At 42.1% G+C, this 25457-nt stretch overlaps 3 protein-coding genes and 1 long non-coding RNA gene across 5 annotated transcripts in view; 2 read left to right on the top strand and 2 right to left on the bottom strand.

The window, feature by feature from the left end:
• The window catches only part of NDUFC1 (NADH:ubiquinone oxidoreductase subunit C1), a 181054-nt gene that overhangs the window by 115472 nt on the left and 40125 nt on the right, over positions 1 to 25457 (top strand). The window lies entirely within an intron of this gene.
• On the bottom strand, positions 772 to 10181 carry RAB33B (RAB33B, member RAS oncogene family). The gene is made up of 2 exons (XM_075751188.1): positions 9690 to 10181; positions 772 to 3719 (listed from the first exon to the last, which is right to left on the bottom strand). The coding sequence occupies exons 1-2, from the start codon at positions 9936 to 9938 to the stop codon at positions 3276 to 3278; spliced, it is 693 nt and encodes a 230-aa protein (XP_075607303.1). The 5' UTR covers positions 9939 to 10181; the 3' UTR covers positions 772 to 3275.
• Positions 10260 to 15970, top strand: LOC142601670 (uncharacterized). Its single transcript, XR_012835211.1, has 3 exons — positions 10260 to 10406; positions 10891 to 12721; positions 14572 to 15970. It is a non-coding gene; the product is annotated as an uncharacterized LOC142601670 (long non-coding RNA).
• NAA15 (N-alpha-acetyltransferase 15, NatA auxiliary subunit) overlaps positions 23613 to 25457 on the bottom strand; it is a 38500-nt gene continuing 36655 nt past the window's right edge. For both annotated transcript variants that reach the window (XM_075751186.1, XM_075751187.1), the window contains one exon: positions 23613 to 25053. In XM_075751186.1, coding sequence (XP_075607301.1) covers positions 24853 to 25053 — 201 coding nt within the window. In that variant the 3' untranslated portion in view covers positions 23613 to 24852. The remainder of the gene's footprint in view (positions 25054 to 25457) is intronic.

Raw genomic sequence — 25457 nt, 5'->3', positions numbered from 1 at the left:
TGGGTCCAAAAGCACATTCAGTAGACACATCCTTTGTATCATTCAGCAGAATTACCAGCCAGTCTGAGCAGTGATGACTGCAATCCTAGTTAGAGACGCAAAACATCTCTAAAAGGTGTTTTACCTTTTTGCTTTTAATACACTATTAAGTGTGGAACTAGAAGAGGAGCATAAATAGGACAGCAGTGAAACAGTAAATAACACAAATGATGTGAAAGTTCTTTTGTGGGGAAAGTGCAATGAGTTACCAAAACCCAACTTAATTGGAATTGAAGCCTTGCTGTGTGTGTGCATACGTGTGTGTGCATGTATGTGCATTCACACACGTATGGAAACCATCAAGACTGTCTTTTGAGATAACAAAGAAGTCCTGCCTGCATGTGAAGCTAAAAGCTTTTATTTCTGAACACCAGGTGAGACTGAGAGTAATGGAGAAGACTCCTTTAGTGTCCTGACATACATTAAAGGGTCAGTAATTCCTAGTTTTATAACTGTTGTATCAATTCCCATTCTTCTGGAATCTGCAATAAACTCTGAGCATGCCTCTGAATCATCAGGTGGGTGCTCTGGATGCTCCATAACAACTCAGAGCCATCGCAAGAAAGCACTGACAGTAGTCCAAGTATTGTGACAGTTTTTCACAAAATTGTCACCCACACATACAGAAACGAGAAACTCTTTTTCCTCCCTTAGAGTTTTTTTAATGCATTTTACCATAAGAAATTGTATCATTGTTCTTAGCATTATCATTGAAAACAAGTGCTAACAGTCTGTGGCAAAGCCAGTTTATTAGGTTTCCGGGATTCTGTCGTGCCCTCCCCCAATACATACAAAATAACCCAACTTTACAATTTGGTAAAGTGAAAATACATATACAAAGTATTCAGTACTTTTGACATCACTTCTGTGGGCAGAACACTACCACTGAAAGCCAGGAAGCATAGTGAATCCTGCGTTAATGACCACATTACCTTTATGGCAGAACCATTAAAACATGCTTTGTGCTGAAGACAAAACTACATACTTCAACATTGTTTCCACACAATTTTAATGACATGAGGGCCCTTATTTACAGGTTGCGAATAACTCAAAGCTTAACAGATTTGCAGATCTTTGATATAAAATTTAACAGTAACGTTGTAGCTACATAATTTCCTTACCTCAACCCCCAACCTGACTGACTCACTTTGGAATTCTTCATTCTGTGGGGTTTTTTTTAATTAAAAAAAAGAAGAAAAAAGAATGCTTGCTGACATACTGATTATACAAATAGTCAAGATGGATCCTTTTGAGAAAAAGGATTAAGGACATGAGTGAAAAATTGTCCAAGAGGATTGTAAACCATATTTATTTACAATAGTATACACATAAATTTAAGATCAATCCTTTTCTTAAAAAAAAAAAAAACATCATTAAGGACACTAGTGTTAAAAAGCTGATTGTTTCTGAAAAGACTGTAAACCAAATTCTAGTCATGTAAGGTTCAAAGTGAATACAAAAGTTCCCTTTTACAAAGGTTTCCTAAACAAAATTACTGTTGCAGTTGTAGCAGCTTTATACAGGGAAAAAAATTTACCTTTTGATTAGCTTCTTTTTAAACATCTTAATCATATTAGACCAAATTCAATGCTCTTTCTAAATCTAGAAGAAAGTCAATGCATTTTTCTTTTGTCAGTATAACTTGCAATAGAATCACATCTTATTAACTGTAGTAGTTTACATAATATTAGTTATCTTGTTTCAATAACCTTTTTCCTATGTGATCACTAGGGTGGCAGCTTCTGAACTGGCCCTCCCCTTTAGTTTCCAGTCAGCATCACACACTACACATTGCAAATTAAAAAAAAAAAATAATTAAAAAAAAAATTACCTCAATTCCTTTAAAAAGTAAGTCACAAAACACTGTTCGACATGGCATATGAATGAAGTCATAGATTGCATTCTATGGCTCACATTTTGCTGTACATAATTACGTGCAACCTAGCACCATTTTTATTATGAAACTTGACCTTCAGACAGAACTGAAATAACATAGTTACAATTATGAGAACACAGAAGATGGTTCTAGAGGAGTAATTTCCCACCTGATCCACCACTAACTCACATTAGTAATGCCAAGGATGCCCAACATACAGCCATGACGTAACACAAGCAGGTTTTAGTTCAAAAATCTCTTAACAGATTATGTAGTTGGCAGGTTTTCTCCATATTTCAAGATCTAATTTATCTTGTATTCAGAGGTATTTTAAGGAAGTCCCATATTCCTAACATTTCGTCTTAAGCGCTTCCATCCCTGAAATATGTCATGAAGTTGGTTGTAAAAAAGCTTTTTCAAGATATCTGAAAAGCATTCATCATCACTAAAATCCTCTGAAACCCCAATCTTTGAAAACCAGCATGCTTCAGCCAACTTCACTCACTCTTTTAATTACTGAAGTGTTTTACTTACCCTGGGACACTCAACTCAAATACGGCATCTTTAGAAATACATCGGCATTGAAGTTTTAGTAAGGTCAGAGAAGTTATAGCCCCAAATTTACCCCAAATCCTGTGCTACAGTACTTTCAATAAGAAGGAATGCATAGTTTATTTTTACATGCTAATTATGAAAAATTAATGAACTTTTAAATATCAAATAATTGCCTAAGAGGTAGGGACAAGTTTGTTAATTGTCTTCCCATTGCCATGAAGAAATAGACAACGTTTACAGTGGAATGACAGGCCAAAAGCTAGCAGTTTGCACTTATGCTGACAGCCCGAACTTTATCTGACAGTCCTGGGTTTTGTTTTTAAACTAAAAAGGTACTTGCTTAGCAATTTGCTAGCAGTCACCAAATATTCCTTCATATACCAAAAATCTCCCCACTCACTGACCCAAAAAATCAAGCTATCTGGCTGTCACAAAACACTTTTTTCTCCTATGTTATTGCAATGCAAGTAGCAACCAAAAATGTTAGTAAACTGGCTTACTATTTATAACCGTACCACAAGTGATGAAAACAACCTCAGGCAGCAAGAGCTCAAGTAGAATTGCTTTGTCAAAACTTCACTTGAAAGTTTACTTTCCCTGTATATTTATAGCGAAACTTCAGTAATTCAGAAAGTACAATTACAAAGTGCAAGAACATGAGATGGGCACATCTACACCAGAAAAAAACCACATTAAAGTGCCAAAGAGATTCGCTATAATTGCTACCAAAACCTGGAACTTTGCCAAGATCACAATTTCAAAGCATTTGCAAACAAGACAAGGTGAGAGCTGATAATAGCACGATTTAACACCAGCAGGTCATGGCAGGTTTTAGTTCAGGCTTTATATGTATTTCATCGCGATCTGGGGGTTGACTAAGCATTAATGGCTTGTGACTTTTAAGCTTGTGAGCCAGTGTCATAAATATGGCCTCCACATGGTCATTGTCATTGGGGTTTTTGGCAGAGGTTTCAAATAACGGCATACTGTGAGTATCGGCAAACTTCTGGGCCAAGTCCGTCGGAACCTGAATAGCACTCCTCAGGTCACACTTATTTCCAACAAGAATCCGTGGTATATCGTTGGCAAGAAGGTGTTGTTTGCATTCCTCTATCCATGACGGCAGACTGTGAAAACTGGCAATGTTTGTCATATCATATACAAACACAACAGCATGTACATTCCTGTAATAGTGCTGCACCATGCTCTTTCTGAAGCGTTCCTGGCCTGCCGTATCCCATAGCTGGATCTGAAAATGGAAAGACGATGAGAGAAAAAAAATTGGTTTATTACTCATGTTGGAAAATAATACAAATTACCTGTAGCAAGGGAAGTCACATGATCACAGAAATCCATTCTGCTGAATTAATTATATTGAAACGTTTGCGCTGAAAAAAGTGTTGCTTTTACACAATTTCAGAAACTTTTGCTTTAAAAACTGCAAAAAAATTGAAGCCAGGAAGAAATTATGATGCAACTTGATCACAAATATGAATTTCTGAAAGTTTTTTGGAGTATGTATTTTGTAAGATTTTTACAAAAACAAATACTGAAGTCTTGGCAATAGCATTTTTATTTGAAAAAAACCAACATGTATTTCACAGCACAACTCTCGGCTGACACAGTTTTTTATTGCCAAAAAAACCGTCATCTTCCCCAAAGTGCTGTTCTTAGCATGAAGTTAACTGCCTATTGTGGTACTACATAAAAGTAGGAAGAAATCAAATCATGCATGAATAACATCAACAAAATCAGGACAAAGAAATCTTTCTCTGTAGTGTATCTATTGGAATCAAACCCTCCTGTGATGAACCTCTACCTTAAGCTTATTTAATGCTTAAACTATGACCACACTGTGGTTTGTAGTATCAAAACATGCATAAAAAGGGAGGGGAGGAAAAAAAAAAACACCCAAACCCATAAACCTCCTGTTAGCTTAACATAACACTACTGTTTGCAGGTACACACCATTTGATCCCAAACAGACTGAAGCCTAGTCAGTGTAACGGACCAAAACATATTCAGAAGAACTTAAATGCTTTCAAACTTCTCAGGTGCAGATTACAACACCACAAAACAAGCCTTGAAGCAAAAGGAGATGTAAGCAACAACTAATAAAAATTTTAAATGCATCAATCATCCTGGTATAATGGAAGCCTGAGAGTCCTCAGATGCGTACAGTACACTACATAGCTGTGCACTTACTGGAGACAGTGATATTTTAACAAACTTGCTCTCCAGGAGACACGGGACTGCAATATACAGCAGTCAGAGCCAACGCACCTGCAACGCTAGATTTACTGTACGCTGTAAGAAATAAACTAGCACGTGGCTCTATTGCACACGCCTTAGTGATGGTGTTAACGCTGAAAGACAACACATAATTTCTTGGGTCAAAGCTGAGTCCTAGCTTCCTGTCCATCCTGTACAGCTGATCCCTGATGGCTGAGGCAGTTTGATTAGTACTTCAGCTTTTAACTTTTGAGCAGGAAATGGCAGAAAGAAATGTTTCCTCCCTGGGAAAGAAAGGAGAGTTTCTTTTCAGATTCAGAATTCAAGGAATATTAAGTGTTCTGTAGATGATGAAGGTAAATTTAAAATTCAACCTGTTCCCATGAAAGGTACAGCCAGTATCTTCCCTTGATGAAATTGTTCTCCCATTACCATAGTTCTGCATACCTTTGATCCAAATGTTTCAGTAAAACTTATTTAGAAATTGCAAGTGTCTTGAAAGTTGCCTTGTTTACCATTTTTACCAGTGACTTTGATATTAAAAAAAAGGAAACCCAAGTGCCAGAGAAATTTGCTGATGGCAAGAAGCTAAGATGCATCACTGAGAGAGAAGGATTATAGTATCACATAAAATATTTTTTTTCTTGAAAGCTGGAACAGTAGAAATAGGGTGCAACTGAATAGAAGCAGATGCAAAGTCTTAATAACAGTGACTAATAAAGATTTTTCCTGTAAGTGCAAAAGTCATCAGTTTGGAAATTATCAAAGCAGATGACGATCCAGATACACAAGTCGATCACAGGACGTTATGAATCACTAGTGTGATAGAGTGAAGGAAAAAAGAAAGAATGAGTGATGTTTCAGGATGGTGTGACTTTTCCTGCAATATTATGTTCAACCCTGGTCATCCATCCTCAAGAGAAACTCAGATCGGAGCAGGTGGAAATGCCAGTTACTGGTTTGATGAAGGGAACTGAGAATTTACATGAGAACAACAGAACAGCTTGGCTTCTGTAGTCCAGCCCAGTTACCTGCAGCTTCTGATCCACAGACTTATGAAGATCCTGCTTCTAAAAGGGTCATTAAGATTATTAAGACAAGCAGAGCAAGGTGCCCCAGCCTGTGATCACAGAAACTGGTAGTCAGTTGTAATCCGTTTCATTTTAGAGCAAATACACACTTTTTACCAATGGTATTACACTCTAAATCACAACTGACTGCATCGCCATGGTCTGTTAAGGGACTCTAGACAATCAGATTAAATGTAGGCACTTAAGTTTGGGTAAGATTCATACACCTACCCAGACAAGAGATAATTCCAGTTCTAGCACTTATAAAACATTATAAGGTCAGGAGATTCATGGAAATGTTTTATTAATTTGGAATTTGACAAATTAAAAGAGAGAAGAAAGAAGCACAGACTGAAGCAATCCTTATGTTCAGACAACATGATGTTAAGGAATCACTACAGATTATCGTAGAAGATGCTGTATCAAATTAAATTAAAGAGGAAGCTCATTTTCACAGGCAGCTGTAAGCTTACGCTTCTCTCCCCACCTCATTCAAAGAGCAGAAATCAGTCATGCTTCAGTCAAGCACAGATCCGCAAGCGTATTGCCAGCCTTGGGTAGAGAAGGGGAAATTAAATTAAAGGTTTACGTATTTTCCAAGTTAAGTTTAAACCACATTTCCTCCTAAATTTTATTTACATGCAGCTTTCAAGATTGAAGGGTATTATCTCAAATTAAAAGTGTTAATATTCTTGGCATGGAATCATTTGCACTGAGAGGCAAATCCTTCCCCAAAATTTCACACTTTAGAAGTTTCTTTTTTCCTCTTACTAGGTGAACTTGAGGAGACCATTCCATTTCTGGACCCCCAAAATAAGTGCTCTACTGAAAAACAACTACTGAAAATGTTCACATTAATAGATGCGCATTAATGAATCAACATTAAGATTACTGTTTCATTATTAGTTCAATACCACCTATCTTCAAGGGAGTACATTTTTCTATAATATAGCATTAAAATGTGTGATTTGAAAATTTGGTTTAACAGCATAATTCAGCTAATAAAACTGTGGACAGAATCACTTTGTCACACTCCCTAGGAAAGACAAACGGTACTTAAATATATTGACTCAGCCATCACCTCCCACCTTCTGACTCCTTTTTGGAGATCCAGAAAGGCTGTTTTCTAAACAAGGACTCCCTTAACATGCATGGTTTATAACATGCTAGTAAAAACATAACTGGCCTTTAATAAAGATAAAACGGTAAACTATGTCTCCTTCTACAAGATGTGGGGAAAAAAAACCCAAACTCGAAGAGTTCAAAGGTACAGAACAAGATGCTTGGACTGTCTTCTTTGAATTTCATTTGCATCCTTTGCTCTTTTAATGTAGGTCAGTAAAGAGTGACATCATTGTTTTCTTCGATTTTCAATGCTTAGATCAATTTAGGAAGAGGAAAATCTAGAATACAAAAAATTCATTTGTCAAAAATTTTATTTATTCATCACATCTAGGCATTGGTGTTCCTTAGGAAGCCATTAGCCTACTGTACAAGCTACAAAGGGATACACTCGTCCCTGTGTCTTGGAATTCTACATAATTCCTGTGTGGGAGACCCCCGGCAAGAAGAACTGTGCCTGTGTTCCTGCCAATGACACAGCATTTTTCCAGCTGTGAGGGAAACGCTCAGTACTGTAGCAGAACAAGAATGACCATCCAGCTGGCTGGGGGAAGGGAGAAGAGAGAAAGGGAAGACACTATTTTATGGTCTCCTACAACATAAGGGGAAAAATGCCTCTGCTCAGCAAGCCCTTCAGGGCCCAGCAAGAACAGCACTAGATCGCCTCATCTGAGCTTCTCTCTTTCCTGGCTCAACAGGCATTGCTGGAGCTCACTGCTACAAGCAAGAAAGGTAAAGATGAATGAGAAGAGGTGGCAAAACCCAAAAATTGGTGCATACTTGATGACACACAGCATCCCCCTGTGAGCTAGAGTCCTGGCCATAATGATAAAGTTTCTTTCTTTTAAAGCTGAAACAGAACTTCTGGGAAAACATGTCTCAAAAGATCCTCCTTCAGTTCTCTGCCTCCCTCAACCAGAACTGGTATATTCAACAGGTAATATTCTCAAGAACGGAGCAGAACAACCTACCACAACATGTGTAACAGAATGGCACAATAACCTATGTGAAGCATCTCAGAACTGTGGTTAAGGCTATATTCTTCTTCTTTTCTTTCCAACAAAGGTCAAGCATAATGAATAGGTGGTGAAAATGCCAGTCAATAAGATGGTGCTGACAAGAAGATATCCCTCGGGAAGGTCTCTCCTCCGTCATGGACAGCAACTGACCAGGGAGTACTGAATCTCAGCTGTCAGCCAAAAAAGTGCTATTCAGTGGTTTTATAAAGAAACAGAGTAATACTCTTACTCATTTTTCTTTTTTAGTTAAAAAGAAGGATACGAAATAGAAGAAAAAACACAAGAGAAAAATGGATTTATATGTCCTCTGCAATTTCTTTAGTCAGTAGATAAGCAAGGAAAAACTATGGCTTTCAGCTACATGACTATAAGCTGTAATTACAAAGCCTGGTGATAATAAATGCAAAACTACAATTCCAAGACTACTGTTACTCCCTTTTTCTACACATTACTAAACTTTCTCATAGAAACAAACTGTAATACAGAAGTAGGAGGGGATTCAGTTTAAAACCATGTCACTCCTAGAAAACTGCATCTGTAAGCAGCTAGTAGTCTAATCTGCGAATGAGATCACCACTAGCATTTATGTATATACCAGGCAGACTTGATATATTTCATATACTTGTAAAATTTGCTTTACAGTGCAAAGAAGGCAAAAGAGCATTTTTTCCTCCCACCCAGTTTTTCACTAAATTTAGCTTTGTAAGACTAAGCTTCAGCTAAACCTATAATGAGAGCAGAAACCCAACAGTTAAATGTGAGCTAGGTATCCAACCTGTCACTGTCTAGTTCTCTACCACGTTTGCCTAAATGTGCACCAATCTGAACAGAATCCTACAAAAACAATAATGAAAAGTTGTAACACATTGCTATCATTGATGCAGCAGTTCACTCCTGAACAATGTTCAATTTCTTAACAGGACATTTTTAAAGCAAAATGCTCGTAACAGCGGCACCTGCATAGCTTGGTGTTGAAGGTTAAGTCAATTAAATGCGATTCTTGATAAACACAGAAGCAAAATTTCTGGGAGGCAACAAGCTGCTGATACCAGGCACAGCCAACACTAAAACACTGCTATGTAAGAGATCTACCTGAAGGTCCGTTTTAAGGAGAAATTATTGATTAACACCTGCCAAAAGCTGTGCAAGGGTTTGGCCTATGGTAAGAATTTCTCATTGTCATAGAAACCTACGTAGTAATTACATTTCCAATAGCGGCAAGGCAAAATAGCTTTAAACAAAGTTTAACATGACACAACCGCATCGAACTTCTGGAGTACAGAGATGTGACACGACAGCCTACGAACCCTACCACGCAGCATCGCGCCTGCGAGCGGCACGGCGCCAAGGAAGGCTGGGATGTCTGCTCCTCACGCCAACCGCACATTGCCCTGCCAGCTGCCCGGGCCTTTGGCAGTAAGCTGTCCAGGCGCTGGCAGAGGCTCATCGGCCCCAGCTTGTCAGCACCCGCATCTTCCTCTCCTCCCGCTTTTCCTGGTCTCCCTGCTGCTGCCTACAGCGATGCTGAGGCCCCGTACCAGGCCCGGGCTGCTCCTTCCTGTCAGCAGCCGGGTCGGGGCCCGGCGGGTGCAAGCCCCCCCCCGGCTCCCAGCACCCTGCGGCCGGCCAAGGCCCAAAGCGGCCGGGGGCCAGCACCAGGCCGCGGCGGGCAGCGCTCCCTATGCCAGCGGCCTTGCCCGGGGCTCGCGGGGCCGAACACGGGGGCGGGGAGGGCGGCGGACACCCACACCCCCCCCCGCCCCGTCCCGGCGGTACCTTGATGCGCTCGCCGTCGATGGTGACAGCGCGCTCACGGAAGTCCACGCCGATGGTGGCCTCGGTGCGCTGGGGGAAGCGGCCGGCGCAGAAGCGGTAGGTGAGGCACGTCTTCCCCACGTTGGAGTCCCCGATGACGATGATCTTGAAGATGCGGGAGCGCGCCGGGGGCAGCCCGCCGGTGAGCGCGCCGCTGCCCGTCAGGCTCAGCTCCAGCGAGGACTCCAGGTCGGCCGCAGCGGCCATCATCGCTCCGGGGGCCCGGGCGGACCGCCTCGGCGACGGGGACGCGACCGCGACGGCGACCGCCCCGCTCTCCTCCTCCTCCTCCTCCTCCTCCTGCTCCTGCCTCCCTCGCAGCGGACGGGCGCGCGCCCCCGCGGTCCGTTAACCGCCGCCCCGGGGAGAAACGACTGCCCACAGCGCGCGCTGCCGGCTACCGCTAGCGCCGCGCCGCGACACGTCACGGCGCCTCGCGCTGCAACCGCCCATCGGCCGGGAGCGGCAGCGCGGGGAGATCTCGCGAGAGCGCGGCGCTGCCCCCTCAGCCAATCCCCGGCCGCAGGGCGGGCGCGAGCGTCGGCTTCGCGCGGCCCTCGCTGGGGGCGTGAAGTCGCTCGCCCGGGCTCGGGCCCTGAGGCGCCGGGTTGGGGGGGCGCGACGGGACGGCAGCTCCCCTGCACCCGCATCGCTGCCCCTTTTATGGCGGTAACCCGGGTACCGACGGGGCTTGGGTAGCGGAGTGTACCCGCACAGCCAGCCAAGCGCCCGTGGAGGATGCTGGAGGGGCCTGCCCTTCCCACCTGTGCCGGAGGAGCACCTCCACCGGCGGGGCTCGATTTGTAAAGCGTTTATGTCGATGACAAACAAAGGCGAGAGGCCTGACTGGAGTGTGCGAAATAAGGGGGAGGCTGAGATCACAAGGGTTTGCTTTTAATCGTGGGGGAAATTCTCTGTGAGAACGTTGTGAGTCGGCTTGTGGCACGGGGCACGACGCAGCAGCCCAGGCCTCTCGCTCGGGCACTGCTGAGCTCCACAGTTCCCCAGGCCCGAGGCTGCTGTGGGCAGCCTGCCTGCCTGCCTTGGCTGGCGTGTTGTGGAGGCTGTGTGTGTGCTGTGGGGCAGCCAAGGGGAGGTGGGTCTTGGCCAACCCCTGTGCCATTGCTGCATTCCAGCCTGACCCTTCTGTTCTCGTTTACAGTAACGAGATGGCAGCAAGTTCATCCCTGATAGACACTTGGACCAAAAGTGATTGATGTATCTCACAATAAGAAGGGTTACCTTAAATAAACTCACCGAGGGCATCAACCTAGGAGAGAGGTAGGATGTACACATCAAGTTTAAACAATGTCCACCAGCAAAAAATTTTTAACCCCTGCACTGAAAACAAAACGTAGATGGAGTAATTGAGAGAACTGTTACCGTAGTGGTGGCGCTCTGGCCTGTCAACTGATAGCTGAGCCAGGATTCCTGAGGTTTGGATCAGATACCTAATAATAGCCATCAGGAGTCGTCCTCTGCCCGTTCAGGGCTTCTGCCTGTGCAAATCAGAACTGATTCTTTGGTCATTGCTCCCTGTGCAACAACTGTCATGTGGCTGAAGTGTAGTGCTTGAAGCAGCCTGTCATTGCTCATATATAAAAACAATAGGCTCGATTAAATAAAAATAAAATGCCCTGAGTTCAGAGCAACTTTAGTTATAGTGCCCATCTTAGTTCTTGTTATTCCCTTTCTTCCTCTGTGGACCAACCTAATGGAAGATTGCAGAGAAGTGCCTCCACACTGTAGTCCATTTCTGAGATGAGATGCTATCATTTATGCTGTCAAATAATTTATTCTGTCAAAGAAGAGGAGTAATTTTGTTCTGGTATGAAAGTAAGATTAAAGGAACGCGAGGAGGTCGTGCCACCTTTGAGTTGTTACTGCCTCTTCTACAGAATTGCTCCTTTATGCAGCCAGAATGTAAAATGTGTTTGGCTGAGGAGAGGGAGCACAAGCAAGCATATTTCTACAGCCTAATGGTTAAAGAAGCAGAGAAATGCTAATTCTAGCGGGGGATGCTCTGGTTTGGGCTCTGGCTGGCATGCTAAAAGGAGAGCTTAAACAGCTGTTTGGTAGCGTCTGCCAACAGCTCATTTAACTGAGTTTGATCTGGGTTATGCCGAGAGGGCCAAAGTGAGTTATAATTAGATCTGAGCTCTTCAGCAGCTCTTAACATCTTTTATTTCAACAACTAAGACTTCAAATGGCAGAATTGATACCCCATCTAGCGGCTGGAGGCATTCTTAGCCATTAGATTTTTATACTCTGCTAATTTCACACTGACATCCCCAAGACCTTGCTCGTGAATTTGCCTCTCAATGCTGTCAAGCCCAGTTTCTGTTTTGTTAGCTGTAGGACAGGCAGAACCTCCTTCACGGGGATGCTCTGGAGCACAGTTGGCCCCTGAAAGAATGGGCTTGAAGTAAACACCACCCAAGAGTCACCATCTGCTAACGCTTCCTGTTGGAGAGTGACTATCCTGGGGGAATCTGGCTTTGGAAAACCCTTCATGGGCATGGGCTGGGCAGAGTTTAAATAGATAGTGTCCCAGATGTGGACAATATGTAAAGGTTTTTGCTCCGGGTTTCTGGGTGTGGAAAGTAAAGTACTCTTTACTGAAAAAGTATGCTTTACTTCAAAGTCCAGGGGACGAAAAATCCTGAGTGCTGTTAATGAAGCTCCTCATTCGCTTACAGTTTTTTGGTGGTACTCATTATTTGCCTGTTCTCCTTTCAGAACTTCCCTGTTACACCAGTCATGAGACTTCCTGATCAGCCGTAATGAGTCAGTAAGAAATCAGTGATTTGACACAAGGTGACGTCACCTATCCCACCCACTCTGCCTTTCTCCAGTAAAGCTGTCCCTCCAGAGCAGGAGTTTGGGGGGGGAGGTGGCTTCCCATCGAGAGGACAGCAGTCACTGCCTCTGTTTTGTGCTTGGCGCCCAGATGCCATTGCCGGTCTGAACTGTGGTAAGACGGAGGTGGAAAGGTCAGTTGATTTACATGGGCAGATACCTGCAAACTTCATACTTTCAGCCAGAATTCCTAAGCCGTGTAGAGATTGCTTAAATCTCAATCGTGTACATGACAAAATTCCAGTTTGTCAAAATTGAATTTTTTTATGGGAATGCGTTTTCAGTAGCTAAAATTTTCTGTGTTCTGTGATTCAGAATGGCATGTCTGGTCAGACCCAGAGCAGGAAAGTAGGAATAGGTGATGACTAAAATGCATCAGATCTGGAAAAAATCTAATTTCAGTTTTCAGTCCCACCTCAGGGTCTTGGCCCAGGGTCTCACAGCCCAATCCTGCACAACAGCAGGCAGAACACGCACCGTTTTCAAATCCAGCTGAGGCCGAGAAATACCTGTCCCACAGCCATCAACAATTCACTGCTAGCCACACATTTCAGCTGAAAGATAACATGTATGCTGGGTGTGCTACACATCCGCTAATGGTAAAAATCAAAACTTTACTCAACAGCCTTCAGTACATGTCATCGAGTCCATCTGGCAGTAGCTCAGGAGGAGGACAAGCTATGTTTCTATCAGGTATAGCCTGAGCAGTGTGAAACTAGATTATATATGAAGAGTTCCATGTAAACAACTGCTTTAAGTTTGTGGCCTGCTGAATTTGGGGTACGTAAACCCGCGCAAAACTGATGCAGTGTTGTTTTGGTATGACAATTACAAATGTTCCAGCTTGGCTGGAGCAAAAGTCCAACTAGTCTGCTCTGCTGCCTGCTGTGGGAAGAAGCAGCTTAAGGGGAGACTACAAGAACAAGGGGAGGACGGAGCCTCTTTTTACACCCTCATGACTTCTGCTGGCCTGTGGTGAGGGATTTCACAAACAGAAATTGCATCAAAACTGTTCCATTGAAAGTCTGCCTGTGTATAAGTACAAATATTCCTGATACACCTCACCTGTAAACTAAAAATTATCTTAAAACTTATTTTAAAGTTGATCCTCTGACTGATTTAAAGTGGTCTACCAACAGCTGTAAAGTAGAAAATCTGTTTGTTTTTAAAGCACCCTTTGAACTTAAAGTATATCACAACATTATAGAGTTTTATTTTTGAATGATTGTTATTTTGCAGTGCCTACATAAGAGCGGCTTACAAATACACTTAATAGCCTGAAGGACTTTTAGATCACTCCATGCAGCTCTTACACAGAAATTCTCAGTGTGGTTAAGTCTGAACTCTTGCTTTTTAAACGTAACAAAAATTCTGAAAAAGCTTTTGTTTTTCTTCTTTTGCAAGGACAAGTATTTTTAATATGCTGTTCAGATGTGTTCAGTGAATGAGTGTACAAGAGCCCAAGCTCACAGTTATTTTTATTTAGCAGGCATAGAGGTTTCTTAAGGAAGGGGATTCTGACAATAGTTGCAAGTCTCTGGACTTGCTCAGCATTTCAAGAATAGTTATTTCTGTCTCCCCTTGAAGACATATTTTAAATTGACAGTCCCATGACCATGCAAACTGTTCAATATCTAAAAGTTATGTCTACTGGGTTTTAAGTTAAAAAATAAATTAGGAAAAAAGAGTAAGTCTAAGAATGTCTGATGTTGGTTGTTTTTCTCTGAAGGGATGAAAAAGTTTCCAGGTGCGTCCTTTTGATCCTGGTAGTTTACTGACAGGCAGTTTAAAAATGCTTTTAATGTTTCTGCTGAGATACCGTACCTCTGACATCTGAATTCCTCTGGGGGCTTTGTCCTCCATTTTTTGCATAGAAAAGTCCTGTGGTTTTGCAAGGAAAAGTTCTGCTATTGCAAGGCTAGACTTTGCAAGTCTAAGAAGAGTTTGACCTCCCGTTAACATGTTCCTTTATGATAAAATACAGATGGCAGAAATGTTGCAGCAACAAAAGGAAGCAGGATTTAAGGACCCCGTAAGGATTTAAGGACCCCGTACGTCAGGTTCTTAAAGCAGACTGAAAAAGCAAGTATTACTATACCCTATTGAAATCATAAAGCCAAATGTCTCATCTATCTCTGCATTGAAGTAAAGTTTTGACACAGCTGCTTTTACTGCCAGTTACTGGAATGTGACCTCATTTGCTTCCATGCCCTTGTTCTTGTCAAAACTATAAAAGCTTTAAAAAAAGAAAAGTTCTTCCATTTCTGGCTTGTGCTTGGATTTTATTCTGCTTGCATGCCTGATGAGATATTGGGGCTTTAATGTTCAGATCAGTGTATGTTTTAGGTGGTCTGGATGATAATAGGCTTCATCCACTGGACGTACCATCATAGTCTTTGTCTGACAGAAGCCTCGCATCTCCTGCCGAACACGGGCAGAGAAAAGCCGGGCCCTTGGTGCTAAAGGCAGCAGCTGCAGCTTTATGGGTGATAGTTTAATAGGAGCGCCCGCTTGACATCCCTGTCCATGGGAGCTGGAACGCTGCGGGATTGTGTCTCCAGCACTGCTTGGCCGTTTGGGTCTGTACGGAAATGTAACATCATGCAGCTCTTGGATGTCAGCGACTGAAATAACGAGCCATTTGGCTCAGCGATAACTGAATAACTTCTGCATCAAAAGGTTGTCACTGAAACACGGGCGCAAACCTGTACGAGCGCTGGCTACGCGTCTCCGATCTCCCCTCTGCCTCGCTGGGCTGCCTCACCCGAGGGGGACCACAAAACCTAATGGTGCATCTTGACAGCAGGGGTGCAGACAGCACCAGCGGACAGCAAAGTTCTGAAGCGCTTTGATCCACCACGTGTGTGTTAAACCAAAAGCCGCGTCCCTGCTTTCCTCTCTCCCTGCAATTGTACGTGCTGTGCTGAAGGGCTTTTCGCACATCCCAAAGCAGCGCTGCAGAAAGGTTCATCAAATGTCACGACGCTTCTATATTTACTTGTCTGCACCATGGCCTCCGATAAATCATTCCCGGGTGGCAAACAAATCCAGTTGTACTGTGCCCTGCCAACGATTTGCCCGCATGTGTAAGCTGCAGGTTGAAGCCCTTGAGACCCAGGACTTTGTTTGATGTGAGGATATATCATGTGCTTTATTTTCTGGCCACAGATTTTTCTTCAAATACTATGATATCAGAGCGTGGTTTTGTTACTTATTTCTGCAAGAATAAGCTTGCCCTCTTCTTTTCCCAGGCTGTCATTTGTTATCAAGGGCATAGCCCTACTCCCATTTTAATTAAAACATTGAGTACACAATCCCACCTATGAACAAAACTAGGAACTGTCCTCACTTCACTGGTAAAATCCCACTTAAATCAGCAACATCAGTTGCTGCTGTGATCAGTTCTTGCTTCTTCTCAGCAAGAACAAGATTAGGGGTTCCAATAAAATCAATGTTACTTTTATAAAGAGCAAACCCTTTCTCTGCTCCTCTCCTAACCCCCAAAAAACCTCCCCAAAACATTCTGACTAGCTTTGGTTTCTATGCAGAGGCTGGAAAGACCCAACAGGCTGTGATGACTAACCAGGTTCTTTACCAGTAATGTGGTTCCACAGCTACGCTGAAGTACTGCTCCGAGGTCGTCCCCTCTGAAGGAACAGCAGTCTTCGAGGTGTCAGCCACAAATCTGCTTCCTAAGAGGACTACGTATGAAAGGATATTAGAAAACAAATACTATAATGTATTGTACTATTGAAAATACTGTGATCTCACAGGAAGAATAATTTATAATGTATATAGAAAAAGGAAAAAAAAAAAACAGATGGAGCCCGCACATCTGATAATATTAACATAGGAATGAGGCAAACCCTGTGTTTTCCCAGTGGTTCCCAGCTAAGATGTCCTTCTGCTGTCAGTTTTCTAAGTTTCTTACTCTATTAAGGGTTCCTACTTGTATTTATTCCAGTGGCATCAGTCCTTCTTTTGCCCTTCCTCCATTCATTTGCCCATTCAGCAAGAGCTGGTGCCTCCAGCCATAGAACTCACAGCCCTGCCCTCAGGTCGCTGCTTCCTCAGTTTTAACCTAGCTGCGGCACAAGGCTTCTCCCCCCCTTCCCTTCTCTTTCAGGGGTTTACATAAAGGTAAATTTAGGTCGCCATTAGTATGCATGCGTTCTGCGTACCTATCAATAACTTATAAAGGGAAGAATGGCTTCGCTGTCAGTTGTCTTTTCAATGCAACCAAGCTGGAAGATTTGGTACGCACTCAAGTTGTTCTTTTTTTTTTTTTTTTTTTGTCTGAAAAGCAGCATCTCGCATCCTTTTGTGCTCCCTGCTGGTGGCGGTTTTCCCTTACCCATGCATTCTGCCTTGTGCAGCCGTTGCAGCTCACCTCTGTCAAGGGCATCCCCCCCCCCCAGGGCCCAGATCTCCAGCAACCCGAGCGGCAGAGCCAAGGCGTGGTGCAGGGAGCCGGAGGAATAAGAGGTCAGCTGCCCCATGGACACTGTCACCTAAACACTTCTCCGGTCTGCGTGGCATTCCCAGCTCCCTCTCCCTCCATGGCTTCGATCGCAGTGGAAACTACAGAATAAAGCGATGACAAAAGACATCCGCTTTCTGTATTTTAGTTCAAAGCATCAGGGAATTTGGGAAAGAGGCGATGGGGTAGGGGTCAGGCCCGCTGCATTTGAACTGTTGCGTGGGGAGGATTTCAGATAGGTGAGGTGGCTCACAGGGCAGCCCGTGCTGCTGCTGTACGTAATGTATGGCAGTCTAAAGAAGTCTCAGCCCAATTTTGCCAAGCAGTTAAAAAAATATATTTGAAGGGAGTAACCATCCATCATCAGAGCCCTGCAAAATTAAAGAGAAGGTAAAGGACGTGTGGTGGAAAGATGCTCATCAGGGGACAAAATAGGAATTGAAAAGCACAAACAAGTCCACTCTGCAATAAAGCAAAGATTGTTTTCCCAGCTCAAACGCATAAAAATATTTTCCAGTTACATTTCATTAAGACATTTGTTGATATTGCAAGTGAAGTGAGATGCAGAATTATGAACATTTGATGATTCCTAGGAGAAAAAAAAAAGTTTGAACTGCATGATGTAAACAGCCAGAAGCCACTGTTTTCCTAGAACTTTATAAAAATGCTTGTATATCAAAAAAGACAACTGCAAAAAAAATTAGTCGGTAATTAATAAAAGCAGTTTAAGATGTTATGAGGAGTGTCTGGGTTAAAGTTTCCTATATTTGTGATAAAATCATACAAAGTATATCCAGTGAAACAGAGATGTTCCTACTCTCAGGGGCTGATGGGACATCTCTGTGGGGCTCTTAGAAGAACAGAGCGATGGCTCTTGGTTTTGCGGTTAGAAGAAAATGCCAGACACTGCAAGGTCCTGAAAAAGCCCTCACAAACGCACGGCTTGCACTTACTTACCATGGAGGTGCCAGCCTTACTGCATGAACTAGTCGACAGTCCCATTTTTGCTCATGCTTTCTCCTAAATAAAGAGCATTTACACAGCCCGTGGGTTAGCTGCGTGAAGGCAAGACGTGAATAAAGCAGCAGCCGAGTCCGCTGGCTCCTTCATCTCCATCACAGCTAAGCTGTAGACCAACTGGGATTTCTCCTTCCCCTGCTTCACAACAGCTTAGGCATCACAGAAGTCATGCAATCCGAATGAGAACATTACTTTTGTACATCTTATTAAAAAAACTGTACAATGAGTCAATCAGTTGGTTTTTCTTTGGTTTTAGAACAGGATTTGTTCACCTCCAGCAGCATCTGGTGAGGTTTGATAGCTGCAAGAAGGGGACGCGATAGGCAATTAGCATGCATCCCTGCAGCGCTTTGGGGAACAGAGTGCCCGCAGGCAGGGGCTGCCTTTCTGCTGCTGCATGTGGGACCTTCAGAATGGTTTCCAGAAGCATGATGACAGGGTAGGAAGATCCTTTACACCTGATTAAATGGAGATGAAAAGTCAATCCTGACAGTTTTATGCAGATAAAATAACGTATGAACTGCCAGGCTGCCTTGGCTCCTCAAATCTGCACTGTAAGGCCTCTTCTAGATGGTCATGAGGTGCTGTTCCCAGAAATGGAAGGGTGAGGCTTGAAAGTATTGGAAGGTCAAGGCAGGCAGTTACCCAGCGTGAATGCCCCTCCCCTCTCACAAAAGAAGAATGAAATTACTGAGGACATTTATAAGGAAGAGATGCTATTTTTTTAGGGGATGCTTTTTTTTCAGTAGGGTACAATCTGTGCAAAGCAACCCTTACTGCTCCCCTTTCACATCCAAAGGGGTGACTATCGCTGTAATCACTTCGGTATCTTAACCCCCAACGCCTCCCCAGGCATTTATAACAAAATACAGACCCTGCAAGTTCTGGAGCCCTTTGTGCTTACTGTAGACAGTGTTGATCAGAACTGTTATTCATTACACACAGTAGTTAAATAATTTTTGGTACAGGTAATCTTAACTGTCACATGTTCACAACACGCCATAGATTATTAGAATGCTGTGTCAGCTGCTAGTTAGGTACTTTTGTTCAAATTTGTCAGCATTACCATATTATTTTGTCCGCTCACTGATTAAAACCACAAGACATCCGGGGATGTGGGTCAGGAAAGCTTTGTGGACTTACGGGTGGGGAAGAGAAGGCTACCGAGATTTATTATTTCCCCCCCAAACCAGATCTGAGGAAGACAGCAAATGCTTCTTCACTCAGCTTGCCTCTCAAACCCCTTTTTTCAATCCTTCAGTAAAAGCATTTCCCAAATCCCCATATTGGCTCTTTGTAGCCTGAAACAGCAAAGGATCATTTGTATTTATGTACAATTAGCTTGCAGGGTAGGAAAGACAGCTCCCTGCCAAGGTGGTTCTTTACCAGCCCGACTCGAAGGGAGTCACAGCCTTTCCCTACAGATCTTTCTCCCCTTCCCGAGCCGCCCCCGCCCCAATTTACAACCCGTCAGCATGGAAGGGGACAATGGGGATTTACGGGAACTTGTTTATTACAAAGCTGGTAGGCACCTAAGGAGGATACTGAACCCTACAAGGAAACACTAGCACTCATTTACAAACAGAACTCAGCGTTTTTATTCATTGATTGACTTCCTGCCAGTTTTGATATTTGCTACCACCAGAGAAGAGCGTAAAAACACAGTACAACATTGTTAACTGGTTAGGAAGGCTGGAAGTGAAAGCAAATCCCAGTACAATTGCAAGTAACTTGGTGGAGTTTATAATTAAGATTTTTTTTTTTTTTTAAACAGATCAGCAATGAAGCAATAAATATGCTGCTGCACCGAACCAACAACAGGACTTTCACTAAGTGTGTGGTTTATTGCATTACAGTTTAAAACTAAACATTATCCATCATCATACATTTGTTCACCAACCAGGTAAATGACACTTTTTCATGTTGTATGCTAAATGGCTAAAATTATGCAGTAGCTGAACTAGACTAGGACTAGTAGAGGTAGATATTGAATGGGCAGTGCCAGGCAGAAATAGTTTGTAAAAGTACTTTTTGTCTTTTGTTATCAACAGTTAGCAGATGTAACATTTTCAATTAAAACAACAAACATCTTAGGAAAGCTATTCTAAGATGCTTTGGGTTTTCTAGTCATTTGTCTCACAAAATTCTTACAAACCCTTTGATATGGTCCCTTGTAAACTGGACAATCTTTGTCCACGGTTTTCTGCCACAATTTACTTGAAGACCAACATACAAAGCTAGAATCTTTGTGAACATACTACTATTTGCTTGTACCACTCTAAAAGTAATACACATTTACAGCTTCCTTGGCATGGGAAAGCTGCATTTATAGTATTTACAGCTTCAGTAATCTTTCTAGTAATAAAAAAGCTATTTTTATACTTAATCTAAAATGGAATTTCTATTATGCCACCTCCTTATAACTCACTTCAGTCTCCTTTTGCGGAGCTGCTCTATCAGCTGCTCCTTGCCCGTCTCACTGCTGGCTCTTGGGAAGAAGAGTCTCTGCCTGGAAGAGGCATTAAAACTGGTGTTTGGAGACTGCAGCTTCAATCTCCAGGAAATATAATCATCACAACGTGACTGGGAGTTTTGTAAAAGCATACGTCCTTTGCTCCTTACAGCATCCAAGAACAGTTCGTAACTGGGACGCTCCTGGAAGCAAGAGTCTTTCCCCAAGCTCAGCAACCGTTTTCCTCCATCTGGAACTTTAACTTTCATTAATGAGCTTATAGACAGCTTGATTTCTTACTGATACATCTAATTATATGACATTTGCATCATTTTCCTCCACAGAATCCCAAAGCATATGTTATCGGACAAGGGTAACTCTTACTTCCACATAGTTCGAGCTATTTTACATTACCGCTTAGATACAAACTGCATTTTTAGAGCAAACTTTCTTAGGGGGAAAGATTTCAAAGCTAGCTAACTACCCAGCACAGAACACTTACAAAAACTTTTAAAGCCATCATGAAAAGGGAAAAATAAAATCATTTTAATTCAGGTATCTTGAGCTGGATTATTCCATCAAGTGGTTTTGTCAGCATTAGTGGCACACGTTGAAAGCGCAGCTGTGGCATGGGGGAAGCTAGCACTGCAGGAACGATGGCACCATTGCTCAAACCCTCAAAGGCATCATGTTAGACAAAGATCGCAAGTTTTCTTATTTGCACTTGCTCACGTTGATACTGAAATTGTATTTGCACCTCTGGTTTCTCAGGCCTGATCTCACCCTACTCTCACCAGTGTTTCCTTTCTACAAAGACGATGACAATTCCATCTGGCTGGAGTAAGGTGCTACATCAACTTCCAGGGTCTACTGTACAGCTGGAGCACCTCCAGATCTGGAAAAACAAACCCAAACAAACACTAAAGGAAGATTTAATCGTCTAATATGTACCTCATCTAGCCCTAGAGAGCTCCCTGGAAAACTCGGAATTTTCTCCCTGTGCTAGGAGAAAAACCAAGCGACAAACTTCATTCTGTATTCAGGCTGACACATCAGAACATGACTCCTCCCCCACGAACATGGAAGCATCAAGACCTCTACTGAAAAAAACCGTAACTTTAGAAGAATATAGAGGCTTTTAAGGCATTTAAGATGCAAAAAATGAGTTACGGAATAGATCATTTTGAGACTGCTTTACCTGTTTGTTCACACATACCATGTGTCTGAATGCTCTGGTCTCCAAATGGAAGAAGTGGAGAAGTGAGTACCTCACCTATCACCTTGGGGCAAACGACCACTTTCAGTTACTTACAATTTAAGTCCACTTCTGACTCTGGCATTGCTTCATGCAATGTGTATTTGCACCATCTACAGTCTCTATCTAGGGAAGAATTGTTGTTTGAATGTTGTTCCCCCCCCCCGGAAAGATATCCATGGCACATGTCATCACCAGTGGCTCCACTGATGGTGGAAACATCTTTCTCCAGTGAAAATCATGAAGAATCGAACCAAATCATGTCATTTGTAAGCCGACGTTCTAGGTCACTCTGGCCGCAACTGCAATCCCTGCTCACCTGCTTCGGCAGCCGAGCACCAATAATTACCATTTTGGATCTCAGCATGCAAAGGAAAGTTTTCAGTGTAGCACAGCACTCCGTGCTACTGCTTCGCCAGACTCATCGCATTGGATTGTAACTTCCACTTCCAGCTCTTAACAACTCTTCCTTGGAAGCAGCCCCTTGGAGCATTGCATCTAAGGGGAGAGATGCGAAGATGAAGGAATAACAATTCCTTTGCCAATTAAAGAACCTTCTTCTTCAGGTAAATGCTGGACTTGGTTTCATTTCCTGGGACTGCAGTCTTCTGGAAGGGGATGAGGAACTTCTTCAATCCGAAAGCAGCATCTCTGAAGCACTACGGATGCCTTTCAGGAAGGTTATGGAGAAGTGTCTTTGGGGAAATCACAATAGATGTGTAGATGGAAGTTTCTGGAAGGCCCACAGAAATATCCTTTCCCACTTGCATAATGAAAGGTAACAAGTTACTTCTTGCTTTTAGTTCATCTATTTCAACACAAAAACAGGCGGTGAAAAAGGAAATAATCCCATTTATAGGCAGCACCCAAACCCCAGAATTTGGAGGGAAAAAAAAGTAAAAATTGCTTGATGCAATTCACAATCTGTTAAAAAGAGTGAGCACTCATCTGCCTCCAGCTAAGCATCAGAAGCCAAGAAAACGGCAGCAATACTCAGAGGCAAGGCCAAAAGCTCATAGCTTGTGTAGGCAAGATTGAACCATCTCCAGTAGTTGCAGAAGACATGCAGTCCAAGTATCTCAGGCTGCAGAAAAGACTGAGATCTAGACATAAATACCAGAGTCAATTAAAGGCTCTATAGGTATTCTAGTCCCTAAAAGCCCAGCAGATTAAATATACAAATATAGCAATACAACTTACATTTCCGACATGAACTACACTGCAAACATACACAACAATAGTCTAACCATGAAAAGAAAGTGGTGCTGAATAAACAAGAAACAAAAACCTGTTCTTCTGACAGTTAGAAAACTACAAACCCCAATAAGTCTTCCTGGATTTCTTAACTGTACGTGTCAATCACTGAATTCCATGATGTGGAAGAGGAAGGCTGTGTATCCACACGACAGATACTCTGTAACTGAACTCCTGCAGCAAAGAAGGCACTCACTTTATAAGCTGTAGTTAATTTTCTGCTCTGTTTTATATGATGAGCCTATAAAAAAACCAACATTTGAGCACTTATCATCTATATTATTAACACAGTAGACTTGTAGACTGAAGCCTGACTTGGAAAATAAAATTCAGTGTAACACTGGTGGAACTTAAAAGCCAAGTAGTAAAGCATTCTGTGTTATAGGACTTCCCAGACATTCAGTATTTACATATAATGCATTTGCACTTTATACTCAACAACCACCCATCAGCAGTGACATTATTAGCGTAACTGGACAGCACAGTAAGCCGACCCTGAGCTGCGCTCTAGCAAACCCATTCATTTTCAAAGTACAACAGAGATTGGTTTAAATATTCACACAATTGTTTTTCAAAACGTTTTATTGCATTATATTTGGTACCTTATGTTTGACAAAGGAAATTACATCTGTAACTGCAGGAATAAGAAGCTGGTCTGTTATTGAAAAAAAATCTTGGGCCCCTTAAAAGTTACAAAGTCTTGGGCTTGCCTGAAACAACTGAGCAAGAAATATATTCTTAGAAATGTAGGGCTTCAAGTATTACAAACCTGTGACACTGTGGAAAAGTTCCAGAGGTATCTAAACTGCAGCACTTTTTTTTTTTTTTCTGCATAACGTGAACAAGGCCTGCTGAGGTTTTAAACTATTAGTCTCTTGATCAGTCAAAATGGTAGTCAGGAGTTCTCCTCTTTGCAACTTCAAGCCATAGTATGTTCTCATTTTGTTTTCACTCTATGTGAAAAATGCATGCTATCTTTCTAATTAGTTGGTGCCACATCACAGTGCATAATTTTATTTGGTTCTTGCATTACAGTTTTAAAAAGTTTGGCCAACCTACGCTGATAGGTTCATCTCAAGAACAGCAACGTTGATTCTCCCCACCCCCAAGTTAATTCAAAGAGAGAGATAGTTGTAACTGGTTCCTTCAGTTAAAAACTGTGGTGCAAGAACACCAAACTGATCGTGTACAGTGAATTTCAGAGACACAACAAGCTTATTGAACACACTATGTTTCTTAATTTTGCTTGATAGCCGTATGTCCCAGCATCCACAACATAACGTGTACGTTGCAGGTTTCTCTGTATATTCTGATTCACATTGCATACTTCCTATGGACAGAATCATCCCCGTATCAAAATCAGTCAGATGCTAAAGCCCCAACAACTCTTTGTGCTCAGTGAAAGAATCCAGTGCTAAAACAGCATTTTTGCTGTCTGAGATAACAGTAATCTCACAAGACAAATTTAAAGTAATATTTCTGCCACACACCTGCTCCGAGGGCTATACGCCTCCAGATTTCATATAAATTAGTTTAAAAACATGGGTAGGTAGGTAAGGAGAAGGGGTTTTTTTCTTCAATTTTAGCAGCTTTTAATTTTTAAGAAACTGAACAACCTATATCCAGTAATATGTTAGATATTTTATATATATACTTTGTCAGCAGGATAAAAAAAAAAGTAAAACTATTTGAAGGCAACAATTTTTTTTCCTTCTCTGTGTAAGTTAGAACAATTCAGCAGGTGCGTGACAAAAATATTATACACCAGATATGGTCCAATGTCATTTTTTTCCAATAAAGTTGTTCATATTTCATTGGCCAGTTCTTCAGGTTCTGCAGAACTATCTCCATTAACTGTGATCTTCATATCCTCTTCATATCCAGGGGGCATGAAAGCCAAAGCATAAGGGAAAAGCTTATGACAATTTGCTCTGTATGTTTCAGATGCTTCTTTACAGTCTCCAAGGCTACCGTCACATAAAGCTTCTAATACCTCCATACAAGTCTAATTAAAGAGAAAAATAAAGAAGTGTTATGGTTTCTTAAACATTTACCTGAACACTCACAAACCAGAAATACAATATCACAAAGAAAACAAACTTCAAGTACTGTTTTCAGGTTTCTATCAATATCAAATAACTTTTTAACTAGACACAGCATGAAATACCAGTCTAGTCTGATTTGAAATAATGCAGTTTAAAAAAAGATATTTTCAAAAAAAGCTAGAAATCTTGACTGAAAATGAAAATACCTGTTCCTTATTTTCCTAAAAAAAATAAAAAATAAAAAAAAATTGATTCTTACTAGTTGGCAACCAAGAACCAGGCTTACTTGCAATTAGACATGGTTTTTGGGTTTGCAGTGCCCCCCACATCCCATCTTGAGATACACTAACCATTTCAATGATAC

The sequence above is a fragment of the Balearica regulorum genome, chromosome 4 (assembly GCF_011004875.1).
Source record: "Balearica regulorum gibbericeps isolate bBalReg1 chromosome 4, bBalReg1.pri, whole genome shotgun sequence".
Taxonomy (NCBI): Eukaryota; Metazoa; Chordata; class Aves; order Gruiformes; family Gruidae; genus Balearica; species Balearica regulorum.
This window is presented reverse-complemented; position numbering and strand designations above follow the sequence as displayed.

Excerpts from the sequence above, each read along its gene's own strand:
- RAB33B (XM_075751188.1), bottom strand. The coding sequence starts at position 9,938 with ATGATGGCCGCTGCGGCCGACCTGGAGTCCTCGCTGGAGCTGAGCCTG. Across the intron at positions 3,720-9,689 it reads TCGACGGCGAGCGCATCAAG|ATCCAGCTATGGGATACGGC; the intron begins GTACCGCCGGGA and ends TTCCATTTTCAG.